Source organism: Magallana gigas, chromosome 6 (assembly GCF_963853765.1).
Source record: "Magallana gigas chromosome 6, xbMagGiga1.1, whole genome shotgun sequence".
In the NCBI taxonomy this organism is placed as follows: Eukaryota; Metazoa; Mollusca; class Bivalvia; order Ostreida; family Ostreidae; genus Magallana; species Magallana gigas.
The window spans coordinates 33,568,698-33,582,808 of NC_088858.1; the positions used below are offsets into that span (position 1 = coordinate 33,568,698).

The following is a 14,111-nucleotide window of genomic DNA, read 5'->3' on the forward strand; positions in this document are numbered from 1 at the left end:
GTTGACATCACTGAATCTTCAAAATCTGAACGACTCTGAAACATGTCTTTTAATCAAGCAACAATGAAAACAACAGAATTAATATTTTTTTTTGTATTCTTTGGCAAATTCATTGCAAAATTCAACAATGTTCAACATCAATAGCTATCTGTTCAGTACATTAATAGCACTAGAAAAAAAAACCCACGAATCTGTATCACATGACCAACATGGTTTATTCAAACCTTTTTCACGAGTTATCACCGTATCCAAGACCTCCAATTCGGATAGGCATCAACACTATATTGGCACTTTAAAAGACCTAGGATAATATCAGCTAACTGCTCCATAGATTCCAATGAATTCACACAATCCCTTTTCTTTAACAGCGCGTGCTTGGCTATTTGTTCACATCACAGGAAAGGCCTTCTGTTCCGATGCACGGCCGAAAAATATAATCAAACTCTGCCTGCAGTTTTCCCTGACGAAAATTCTGAATCATTTTGAGCACTTCTACTATGACAAGTTCCAAGTGAGCAAGTGAATTTCCTTTGGAAGGCAATTTTTAAAATGACATCAACAAATTTTGATAATCACTACAATGAATTCTTTTTTTTCTCAAACACAATGAATTTGCACCAAATACATATTAGTTACCGTATCTGAAATTGAACAACACATGAACCATGAATTTCACTTTTTGGAAATCATTTCAGGGTGGAAAATATTTTTGGAAAAAACATCCACCTCTTGACGACTTTGCGACAGATAATCCATGAAACCAAAGACTTTGGAATTGACTTTGTGATACATAATGCCTTGAAAAAAAACAAAACAGACTTTTTCTCTTTTCATCCTCTTTCGAAAAATGAAGGCACTGCCATGCACAGATTTCTTAGAGAATCTCTGGAATGACTCCCACACGAAATCATTCTTTGGTGAACAATAAAATACATGTAATATTGCTGTGGGGATAGGAGGAGAAGAGGGAGAAAAAAGGAACACTGTTATTGCCCTAGCTGCTTTTCTGTCTCGTGTGATGAGCCGACCTATATGTTTTAGGGGGTAGCTTTGGGATACCCTCGTCACTGTCCCTGTTCCCATTAACATGGTGGAATTCCGGCTGGCTAGGAGTCCGGTGACTCGTCCGGGGGAGTGTAGCACTAGGAGGTCGAAAATGCAGGCTTGACTGGGAATCGTGTCTTGGGGGCACGGGGGGAGGAATATTTCGCGGGGGAATGGGAGGGTCTGAATCTCTTCCAGTCTTCATACGCGGAGGAAGAGGAGGGGGGGATTGAAAGTTTTTGCATTTTCCTTGTGTCTTTGGAGGAGGCTGAAGAGGTGGTATCGCAGAGAATTGACTAGGATCATTTGACTTGTAATCTACAAAAATAAATTTTGTTTAAGTTATATTGTACATATCAAATAAATAATAATTTTTAAACAAAAGAGCCTATTGTATTATCGGTCAGTATACAAATGTAAGCCTTAATGTATGTAGTACAAGTTTGATTGCAAAACTTTTTTGGTGTACTGGGTACTAAAAGTTATCAAATTGCAATTTGGCAATACCCTACTAACTATTTCTTCACCCCTTTAAAAAAATCTATCATCTCAAAACTAAAATCCTTGTTCAGCTATTATTGCCCCAAGTTATCAGCCTTCAACTTGTATGCTCCTATTTCTATTTCGTTAATACCTGAACTGCCGGGCTTTGTGGGAGAGGCGGGTTCAAACACGTCCGTGGGTGAGCAGGGAGGCGGAGTCTGTAGAGGGGACTGTGGATCGACATCCTCCGTGTCGTTCAGGATCTTGTAGCCACCAGTGCCGGTGCCCGTCGGTAACAGCGTTGGAAAGAAGTGACCCCTGGTGGAAGTTCTCAGAGAGTTTGGCTTAATGCCCGGAGACTTCAGAGAATATTCAAACCTCTTAGGCTGTTAAAAAAATAATAAAGAGGGAGGGCTTGAAAAAAATTTTTTTTGCTTGTTTTGTGGTGACCAAACATACCACAACTTTTGAAGAAGAAATAAGTGGAAAGTTTGAATGTCTATGTTAATTTAACACTTATTCATTAAAACTCTACCAGCATCTACTTAAGTTTATAAAATTATCAAAATAATATTATCATACACACATTTTAAAGATGAAACTTAAAAGAAAAGGGTTACTTCAGTTCTTTTCCAATGCATTGATCATAAATAAGAATATACTTACAAACTTTTGGGGCCGTAGCATCCCTCGGGGTTCAATCTTTAATGAACTCTCATATAAATGATCATTGAACTCTTTTTCTGTCATGTTTCCCAGAGGATTCAGGTTCTCAAAGAATTCCTATCAAAATAAACATCAATATTTATAGATTAACATGCATAATGTAATTTCACATGTGAACATGTGTTTCTGTACATCAAAACACTGGCTCTAATGAAAAAACAATAGCTCTGATGTAAAAACAATGGCTATGATGTAACACATGTAACACTTCAGTTAACAAACACTATTTTTCTTCATTTTTCTACATTTTTCACTCAGTGGTGTCTAGTATGGATATTCAGGGTAATAAAAGTGTTTTATCCCTGATAATTTAGACTAAATATGTTTACAGTTTAAACATCCCTGATGTGATTTCATATGCAAAAATGAGTGTTCCACACTTTACACTAATCAACAATCATGTATAATATTTTTAGGACTCACCCTGATGTGATTACACTAGAGTTCTACACTTTTGACACTCACCATTTTGTGATTACACTTGTCTAGTTAACAATTAAGTAGTAAATGTTTTACACTTTTGAGACTAACCCTGATGTGATTACACTACTTAAAACTCAAGTTTAAAACTACTGACACTAATCCTAATGTGATTACACTAGTTAACACCCAAGCTCTACACTTTTCACACTAACTCTAATGTGATAACACTACTTAAAACTCATGTTTTACACTTTTTACTCATGTTTTACACTTTTTAGTTTAATCAAATTATGATAACTCTACCATAGTTAAAACTTAAGCTCTACACTAACCCTGATGTGATTACACTGTTTTACACTCAAGCTCTACACTTTTGACACTAACCCTGATGCGATTACACTGTTTTACACTCAAGCTCTACACTTTTGACACTTACCCTGATGTGATTACACTATTTTACACTCAAGCTCTACATTTTTTAGACTAACCCTGATGTGATTACACTATTTTACACTCAAGCTCTACATTTTTTAGACTAACCCTGATGTGATTACACTATTTTACACTCAAGCTCTACACTTTTGAGACTAACCCTGATGTGATTACACTATTTTACACTCAAGCTCTACACTTTTGAGACTAACCCTGATGTGAATACACTGTTTTACACTCAAGCTCTACACTTTTGAGACTAACCCTGATGTGAATACACTGTTTTACACTCAAGCTCTACACTTTTGACACTAACCCTGATGCAATTACACTGTTTCACACTCAAGCTCTACACTTTTGACACTAACCCTGATGTGATTACACTGTTTTACACTAAAGCTCTACATTTTTGACACTAACCCTGATGCGACACTTGTGTTCTACACTTCTGAGATTCACCCTGATGTGATTACACTAGTTAACACTAGAGTTCTACATTTTTGAGACTAACCCTGATTTCCTGCTCCACTGTCAGACAGTAGGGCTGGTTCTGGTATTGTTGAATCTCGCCTGTTATTTCAGCCACTTTCCGCCGCTTGCTAAAATTTATTATGTCTGGTCTGTTTTGCAGATGATCTGGATTGCCCTCTTCCGTTAATAATATGTTTGTTAAATACATGCCTGGAAATAAATCATATGACTTAGCAAAGAATAGCTATGCTTAAACAGTGAACATCTTATTTTAAATTTGATGCGAGACTGTTTAAATTTATTATGTCTGGTCCCTTTTGCAGATGATCTGGATTGCCCTCTTCTGTTAATAATATGTTTGTTAAATACATGCCTGGAAATAAATCATATGACTTAGCAAAGAACATCTTATTTTAAATTTGATGCGAGACTTTTTAACTTACATGTAAGTTTGTGCTTTCAATTTTTTTCAATTTTTGGGGAATGAAATAGGATCTAAGGTATAATAAAAATTTGTAGCAACAGTATTTACTTACCTAAAAATGGAACACATGGGGGATTAATGGATCGCAGTTTTTCTATATATTTCTTAAAATGGTCTGCATTAAGCTCTTTGGCATCTTCAAACTGCTTCCTGTAACTTACTTTCTACAATACAACAAATATTTCTATTTAGACAATAGAAACAATCAATGGAACAGTTCCACCATTGGAAAAAGATTTCAATAATACAACATAGTACAACGTATTCTTGTCACTGTAAATCAGAAGGCAAATATTCCAGTAATACATGTACATATTGAATACTTATTTTCATCTTTCACTTCTAGCTTCAGCCTTCGTGTACATGTAGTTTAAATAGCAAACTACAATTTTTTTGTTTTTGATGTTGTTTGTGATCAGTGAATCCTATGCATTTTCAGTTTGAGAGTGTGAGTACAGATTGTACATTCATGAATATAGACTTTGAATTTCATCTTCAATGTACAAATAAGACCTCTTACATGTACTTTTCACAAGTCTCTAAAATTAACAAACACGATCATGTATACATATTACTCCCTATATTTTCAAAGTTATGATTTCACTTGTAATTTTTTGAATGCATATTAGTTGTTCAATTGATCTATAAGCACAATGGTTGAATAGTACTGAGAATAAATACAAAACAATTCCTATAAAAAAAAAAAGTATTAAACAGAAAAACCAAAACCAGATACTTACATCTAATGTATGTTCCAGTCTGAAAACAGACGCAGAATTTATTGCACTAACAATTTCTAAAACACCGTTAAAATTGTTCAGTTCCTGAAACACTAACATAATTTCCATAGTCCTATTTACAACAGACACTCTCTCTTCAAAATTCTCTGTCTCTATTATACACTTCTCAAGCCAGCATATAAACTGAAAAAAAAAAAGGAAAGAAATAAATATTAAAGTTACAATTAATGAACAGAAAACTGGTTGCGTTGATATCTTGATATATGTCTGGTTATTTTTTTGCGATGATCCAATTTTAGTATTTTCTGTTATCCCTATCACATTGCTAAAAAAAACATTATGCAGTATTTTCTATTAGAACATTTTTATATCGCAAAAAATAATGAACACAAATAAATAAGATTTCACCCATTCCCATAAATTTTGTGACATGTGGAAAAAAAAGATTAATTTAATTCATGTGAAATATAATTTTGCTATAGATAACCATTTTCCTCTTATTAATAGCAAGTAAAAGTTCTATAGAATACATGTATGTTTTTGTTGTAAGCCAATTAAAATCAGTTGTTGCATTGAATTTCGTCCTGATGAAGGAAATAAGACACTGACTTACATTAACTTTTGTCATGATGAAGGAAAGAAGATATTGCCTTGCGTTGAATTTTGTGATGATGAAGGAAAGAAGACACTGACTTACATTATTAGTAAAACTGATCATCTTGAGAAGATTTGGGGAGGAGGTACTCTTATTCTCCTTCATCCACGTACATCCCACAAGTTCTGACGGCTGGACTGCTCGGTACAGGTCAAACTCCAGCAGCGTCACTTGTCTGGCAATCTCAATAGGATGAAGCTGAAACAAACCAACGAGTTGCATCAATTCACAGTCAACTTTTTACACAGGCAATTGTTTCTCACAAGAATTTCACATGAAACTTTATTATAATTATGCATTTTTATGATATAATTTGTTAGAAAGTTACATGAGGCACAATGGAGATAGAACAGCAGTACTGTCTGACATTGATACTAATAAAGTAAGTATAATTATACCGTCATGAGATCAAACTGATCCTTGTCCTTAGTATGGTGCCATTCTATGGGAGGAGCTGGTTTGGCATGAATAATGTCCCTTTCTGTACTCACACTCTCAAACTGAAAATGCACAGTATTCACTGATCACAAACAACATCAAAAACAAAAAAAATTGGGGAAAAACTCCACACAAATTGATTTTAATGATCTGAGGTAAGAGAGCATTAGATACGGAAAATTGTTTGCATTTCTTTTTTTCAATTTAAATTTTTTAGTCAAATTGAAAGTGTAGTGTACATGTATATGTACATGTATTTGGCATTGAGAGACTATCAGACTCATAGTTAATGTAGAAAAAATGTTGACCTGATATATGAAGAAAAGATCACAGGCACTACTTACTCGTCTACGAATGACTTTAAGAATAGACTCTGCCATTTTCTTCATTGCTTTGCCCTTGACATTTTTTAGGAAAGTGTTCAACGTGTGTAAAAGAGATTGGTCTCTCTCAAAGTCATAGTAGTGGTGATCCACCCAGTGCCGTAGCACGTTTACAACCCTGCAAAAAAAACACATTCAATAATCAGCAAAATAATATAATATTTTCACATGTTTTACAACATTAACATCAATGTTTAACATATATCAAACTAATGTCATTATCTGCAGCATGTCCTTTTTCCTTTGAATTTGTGTCCGATTTCCTCTAAAATAATTTTCCAATGAAATCTGTGATACTATATAACGACTGATCCTCATTTTTTTTTTATATGAATTCCTCAACCAGCATTATATTATTCCACATTTTGCTTCTCCATTTACTCAATAGGGATTTTTCTACTCTGTGTATTCATTTAATAACTAAAACAAAACAAAAACCAATGCATTGTTGCATATCCTATGTAAAGGGTACTACAGTGCATTACATGTTTGCAATTAGGGAGAAGATTGAATGCCTTGCCTAAATTGCACAGGTTTAATGTATTCCTTGCGGAACTTCTTGAGATCATCTTTGATACGCTGATTCGTGTCAGCATCCTTGTTTAGGTCCACCTTCAGGTTTTCTGGAGGATCGGGGATATTGAACCTGCAAGAAGATTGAACACTTCATTAATACACACCAAACCATCACATGAAATAATCTAACACTACTTGATCTAAGGATAAAAAAAATAATTGGCAACTACTCTCAGAACTGTTACTGTATAAGGATGTATATGTCTTGCAAGTAAAAATACCAACAACAACAAAATAAAACCAGTACATGTTAAACAGATGTTTTGATTTTCCTTTGTATTTATAAATATACATGAATGTATAAAACTATACTGACAAGAAAATATGCAACATCTTTCTTAGCAAACCTAAACAAATCAACAAGGGGCTACAGACCACAAGTAAATATTGACAAATTATGCATGTACCCTTGGCTAGTATAATCTTAAAAATATTTAGACATAATTTTGCTGTCACTAATGTTACCTATCAGTTAGATCACCCAATAGTGTATGTTGTTGCTATAATTATTAATATTCTTAGAACTGTAATCAATGAGTGATCAAACAGAGTACAATGTATTACTGTCATTGGTAATACATGTATCTTTAATAGCACCAAGTAGATTCAACAATATATCATACTGTCATTAATACCTTTCAATTAGCTGACCCAACAGTATATTATTGTCATTAGTTATACCCTCAATAAGTAGATCCAAAAGTATAACTACTACTGTCATTAATTATACCCTCAATAAGTAGATTCAAAAGTATATTACTGTTATTAGTTATACCCTCAATAAGTAGATTCAAAAGTATATTACTGTTCTTAGTTATACCCTCAATAAGTAGATTCAAAAGTATATTACTGTTCTTAGTTATACCCTCAATAAGTAGATTCAAAAGTATATTACTGTCATTAGTTATCAATTAGTTGATCTAACAGTATATTACTGTTATTAGTTATACCTTTCAATAAGTAGATCCAGCAGCTGCGAGGGAGTGCAGAAGGACCTGAATGTGGTCAGGAACGTTTTTACGAACTTGGGGTCGGCGTACATATGGTACGTCAGCCGCTCAATCAGCTTCAGTAGGGTGCCGCCCTTAATTAGCGGGATCTCTGTCGGAGAGGTCCCTGTCTCCTCCATTACTATGTTGTCTGGACTATCCTTCTTAGCAAATCTGAAAAAACAAAAACCATTTCATCACTCAATTAATCTCATACAAATTATATTGAAGATTCCTAGCCAAACAGAGTAATAAATTCTGGGATTTCATTATTTTGTAAAATTGTCAAGGGTGCTTCACACAACTTTATGCAGATATCAATTTGGTATCTACAGAGTTTATAAACATGTACAATGTAGTTAGTTCTTAATTCAAATATCCATACAATTCATGTAGGTATTTAGCTGTAGCACTTTTCAGAACTTTGTGAGAATACACCATAAGCCAGTTGAATGTCCATATTTATACATTAACAATATTCAGTAATACAGTCATGTACATGTACTGATATCTACATTGGTAAGTGTATACATGTATCTGGTGTTGGTCACTGACCTGTAGGTCTCAGGAGGGGGGAGGATCAATGGCCTGTCCCTCTCCTCTTCCTTCAATATGCTGTCTAACCGTCTCTCCAACATACTGCAACATAAAAAATAACTTATACTATGTTCATGGAAAGACACTGAATTAAAACATAATCAAATTAATTTTTTTTTTAAATCAATCATTATATTATTTCTTTTCAAATCATGTTAAAAAAATCTTAGTATAAAACTTAATTAACTTTACAAAATGAAATATCTGCATTTATAAATCTAAAAACACATCATTATAAGAGAGGAGGTGTGATGAAGACTTTACCTCCGGGTCTGTAGTGAGATGAGGGCAGCCATCCAATTACTCTTCTCCTCCGCAGACTTAGCCGACAGGCTGACACTGTTGTTGGGGTGATCCCTGGGTACTATCACAAACCAATTTTTAAGTTCTGAAGGAAAAAACCCACACAACATTAATAAACTTAAAGTTTCATATTTACAACAGTCTGAGGTACATGTCCATGCATTAAAGTTTCTTTACATTGCTGCTGTCATTGATAAGAAATATTTACTATGGTGTCTTCTTTTAGTTCAATTAGTATATTTTGCTTTTAATATTTGTGCCCTATTTTGCACAGTCAAACTTATAAAACTAATAAATGTACATCAAAACTCAAATACTGTGGTTTCATTAATTTTCAAGGGTATCAATTTTCGAGGATAAAGTGAAATTCACAGTTTCAAGGATAAGTATATTCGTGGCCAATGACCATACCAATTCAAAATGTTAATAGAAATTGCACTTTAGTTAACACTTAATCACGTGGATCAACTGAATAATGAAATCAATGAAAATTGGTATTCAACGAATATTAATGAAACCACAGTATATTAAATCTCTGAGTTAAGGTGTACTGTATACTAACTCTAATTTGCAAGCAAGGAAATTTTGTGAGGTTTGTAGGTACCTCTTTGTCTCAAAAATTTCTTGAAGGTGTCCAGTATTTTCATGTTTTGAATAGTAAACAAATTTAAATTTGGGACTCTATCTTGCCAAAATTTATTCACTGCAAACAATTTGATCATGTCAAGTCAATCGTAAAACGAAATCGTTTAAAATAAAAGTATAACTTTTGGACACATACAACATTAGCAATAGATATACTGTACCCTCTGTGTCGTCTTTGTCCTTTATCTCCACTTTGCGGATGTGAAACTTTTCCTTCAGTTTGAAGTCCCCCGTGGGGTACGTTACAGAGGACCTCTTGATGTTTGGCTTACACAGAATGATCAGACCGTCAAACAAGAACACGTGCCTCTCTGTCGGCTTCCCTTTCGCATGTTTCATCAGGACCCCATCTGGAAAATGTCAGCATATGTTAAAGTGTACACATGAAGGAATGAGGGAAAAAAATTCTTTGTTTTATTTGAAATCTTATTTTCTACATTTCATAACCAAATTGTTTTTTATCTATATTTGTTTTTGACTGGTTCAAGATAATATTACCGGTATTTGAAATTCCACTAGTAATATCATGCAATATGGCTATTTATCTCTATAAAATGTATGTGTATATCAAATCTTTCAAATATATTTTGATACACTTCAATACAACTTTGAAGTATAATTTCGTATTGTTTTGGATATTAGGTTTGTTTGGGGTTTTTTTTTTACCTAGAATAAATTCACTACAGCTCTGCCAAATATCCTTGCCCTCCCAACCATCTATACTTTTTTGAAGTTCTGACATTTTTTGCACAACCTGTTGTCTTCCTGTTCTGCCCTGTAACCGCAATGAAGTTTCCCTACAAAAAGTAAAACATTTTTGAATGAAGAGTTTGTTGTCATAATATGAACCCAAATATTGCTTTAAAACATTAAAAAATTTCCAGAACTAGCAAAAAATCTAATCTTACGGATCAGTTTTGAAAATCACAAGACACATACATGTACAGGTTACTAAAAATTGTATGATTCATTGCTGAACTATAAACTCACCAGGGTTTTGTTCTGGGAAGATTGCCATTTTTGATCTTGCTCTCCAAGACAGAACGAAGAGATGCTAACAACCCATTGGCCTGTTCTAGGAACTCTGAATCTTCATTTTGACTCACATTTGTTAATCCCTGCAGGTGACATAAAACAATTTTAATTTCATCTTTGTCTATTTGCTTCAGTATATTCAATGTCAAGGTTCTGTATGAAATGCTTGTTTAATACATCATAATTATAGCACTTGAATTTTCAGACTTACTTTAATGACTTCAAAATAGTGGAGGCAATGGTATATTGGCCCTAGTAACAGCTTTGGCAAGACATATTTAACAGCATCTTTAAAACCATGACCCTCATCCTGAAAAAAAAATAATCTGTCATTAGTACACAAATTAAAGTTGCTGGCATTTTTGGGGATGAGATTTCTCTCCAACCTAAATTCATCCTAATGTAGTTGTGCTCATCAGATAAAAATGACTTGGCAATTAGCACCATTTTAGATTTTCCCACAAGCAATGAGTGGGAATGGAGCAGATAAAACGGGGGCAAAAATTTCCCTATTAAAAGTGCAGGATTTCAATTCAAAAATATTCATTGTCAGTATGTGAATATGTCTCTCTTTATATCCCCTTTGCTGTGTATCTGTAAATTTTATAGATGTTATACACTGACCTCCAGAGTTTGGTTGAGATCACTTCTCTGCATCAGAGTGTACAGTCGTTCCTTCCCCGGGGAGACAACATGTCATCCACATACTTCTCATACACACTGAACTCCTCCTCCTAAAAAAGCAAATTCAACACATTAGAAGGCCCTCTTCCCGAAAATCTGAACAGAAAATACGAAACATTTTTATGTGACTTTTGTCATGCATCAAAAGAATTCTAAATACCAGTAGATTGAATCTAATCAATCTTTAATAGCCAACATTGCATATTGCATAACTCTCGTTGTCAAAAGAAATAAAAGTTTCCCTGGGCTGCCTTTTACAAAACAATTTTTTGCCATATTGATAAATCTAATGTGCATTGATCTACCATTAAGTCCCATGAAATAATCTATGTTATATCATATTTTTATTTAATTTTATCAATTTCAAACAATTTCAATAACTACAAAAATATTTTACTGGCATTATGTTGAAACTGTTGATGAAAAATTAGCACTCATTAATTAGGTCCCATGTAATAGGTTCTCTTGTATTTATAAAGTTTCCTTTGGTTTCTACCTCTGCCATGTCCAGGAAGCAGATGCCCACTGTCAGAGTCTCGTTCTCAGCAGCAACCTCCATTTGTTCTTCCACGGAGCTCAGCAGATTAGCAGTGAATTCATAGATGTCCAAAATATTGCTGAATATTATCTCTAAATCCTGCAAAGTACCACAAATAGATTGAGTGACAATGGGTTTTTTTTATTAAAATATCCTACATATCAAACAATATTTTTTCCTCAAAAGATAAAACTTCCATGATCACAGAAGTAAGTCATGTTTTCATTTCAAATATTGCATTTTTTTCCCTTGCTTTCATTACTAATATGGAATCAAAAGAATTCCTGGTGGCTCAATTTTTGTGGTATTCCAGGGTAGCCCTCCCGCAAAATTTACATCCTCAACGAAAACAAATTTTAGAAAGAGTTATCTTTTTTACTGAAACTGAAAACCAACACATCCACGAAATAAACATCCCAACGAATAAGTAAAAAAACTCACAATCCACAAAAATTGGCCTCCATGAATTTAAATGATTCCACAGTATCTGATTAAGTTACATCTTCTTTGCCTTGCTAGTTGTGAAATGTTTGACAAATGTACACTGTCTTCCATTTAAAAAAAAATGTTTTTTTTTCTCACTTTAATAATGCTATGGTGAAATTTAATTTCTGTTACCTTGCTAGTTGGGAAATGCTTGACAAATGGAGCCCTAAACACTTTGATGATTTGACTAAGGTCCCTCATATACTGAGTCTCCTCAAAGATGAAGTCTTTGACGATGTCCTCATACGACTGGGCCTCAGTCCTCAAGCCAATGGGTTCCTCCACCAGGGGTAGTGAGACGTCCTCCTCTGAGGAAAACATGTCCATCAACACCTGTAAAACAGGAACAGAATATACAATCAAGACACCTATAGTCAATTCCTTGGATTTTTAAAAGAAGAAATGATATTTTGGAAGCATGGATATTATGAATAACAAAATTTGAATCAATCATTAAAAATATAACAACTTTAAGCATAGCAAATCATAAAGAGAAATTCATGGTTAAGAAAGAAATGATTCAGAAATAACTTTTTTTTCAAATCTATTTAAAGAAATAATAATTTTTGAATTCAATACATTAAATACTAAGAAATCCAATAGGGCTTCTGGCCAACATTAAGATACATACCATTATTTCTACATTAAGGGAAAACCTAAATGATCAGGAGATGAGCAAGTAAATAATGATTGGGAAAACCCCACATAAGTAACATCAGCTCATTGATTAATTACCTTTCTCCACCCCCAATTCCCACATACACATGCATGATACAATAATTAGGTAAGTGCTTACCTGATCCGCACATATTGCCACTTTGATATCCTGATATGTGATCTCTGTGTGTTTGATATTCCTCACGTAATTACCGGTCAGCTGCAACAAAGTGAAACATAACTGTATATCATATATATAATCATACATCATAATACTACTTGTGTCAAAATACCACACATTACAAAATATTTAAAAAAAATAACAACATCCAAACAAAGGGTCACACTTTACCTTCTTCTTCAGGGTATTAATCTGACCCATAAAGAGGCCTACATATTTTCCCAACCCACCAAATCTCCACTCACTTTTCCTTTGTGTAGAATTCAAACAGTACAACAACCCACTGTTCTTCAAATTTTCCATATGATAGTATTTTTTTTAAACCATTGCTCATTTTAAGTCAAAACTGTTCATACGAAAGTCTTGACAAAAACCTTTTGATTCATCTTTCATGTATTAGTTTTATTGTTATGAAAGTTTTATTTACGTCCAAAACAAATAAAGGTCAACTCTGGGCCACAGTAATGTGGGACGTCCATTTACAAATCTATCATAATGTGTAAATGAAGAGGCATCCTGTGATTCATAGTCTGAATACAAAGCAACTAATGTTTAATTATCAACCAATAAAAATCACAAGTTTTCAGATATTTATCTTCCTACTGTGACCAACCTACTAAACTGAAGACTCTGGAACAAATTCAGAAATCTAGGCATTCAATTTGCTGTCTAATAATTCTAGGTATGTATTCTGTTTTTTCTTAAATTCTTATTTTTTTTTTCTTTTCGTTTTGCTTTCCATATTTATAACACAGATAGTTTTAGGTAAATCAATTTCAGAGTTCTTCCCCTTTGCTGCCAATCATGATGAAAAGATATACACGTACATGTAATTGTATTTTCACTATGTCATCAATTCATTTACCTTTAAAACATGCAAAAAACTGGGCCAAGTCACAATATGACAAAATATGGGTTGATAACCCTTATGGCTCAAATGAATCTAAACAATACAGCCAACCTAAAATTAAAACCAAAGGCAATACCTATCCTTCCTGCTTCTGAGAGATATCCACAAAGTTATCTGACCCTTACCTTGAGAATGTCAGCAGCAATATACTCCAGCACAGCCACAATGTACAGTGAGGCATTATACTCGATTTTGTATCCAAGGACATCCTGCAATGGAAGAGACAAAACA

The 14,111-nt window shown here is 33.8% G+C and overlaps 1 protein-coding gene across 1 annotated transcript in view; it reads right to left on the reverse strand.

Moving 5' to 3' along the window:
• Positions 1 to 14,111, reverse strand: part of LOC105347925 (son of sevenless homolog 2) — a 22,375-nt gene continuing 8,264 nt past the window's right edge. The window contains 23 exon segments of the mRNA XM_011457177.4: positions 1 to 1,362; positions 1,679 to 1,913; positions 2,194 to 2,310; positions 3,620 to 3,789; positions 4,116 to 4,227; positions 4,804 to 4,986; positions 5,501 to 5,656; positions 5,857 to 5,958; positions 6,241 to 6,397; positions 6,800 to 6,925; positions 7,806 to 8,018; positions 8,400 to 8,483; positions 8,706 to 8,829; positions 9,551 to 9,739; positions 10,056 to 10,186; positions 10,380 to 10,507; positions 10,636 to 10,734; positions 11,049 to 11,107; positions 11,110 to 11,158; positions 11,605 to 11,745; positions 12,265 to 12,465; positions 12,929 to 13,009; positions 14,006 to 14,089. Of these exon segments, the coding sequence (XP_011455479.3) occupies positions 995 to 1,362; positions 1,679 to 1,913; positions 2,194 to 2,310; positions 3,620 to 3,789; positions 4,116 to 4,227; positions 4,804 to 4,986; positions 5,501 to 5,656; positions 5,857 to 5,958; positions 6,241 to 6,397; positions 6,800 to 6,925; positions 7,806 to 8,018; positions 8,400 to 8,483; positions 8,706 to 8,829; positions 9,551 to 9,739; positions 10,056 to 10,186; positions 10,380 to 10,507; positions 10,636 to 10,734; positions 11,049 to 11,107; positions 11,110 to 11,158; positions 11,605 to 11,745; positions 12,265 to 12,465; positions 12,929 to 13,009; positions 14,006 to 14,089 (3,309 nt within the window). The 3' untranslated portion in view covers positions 1 to 994.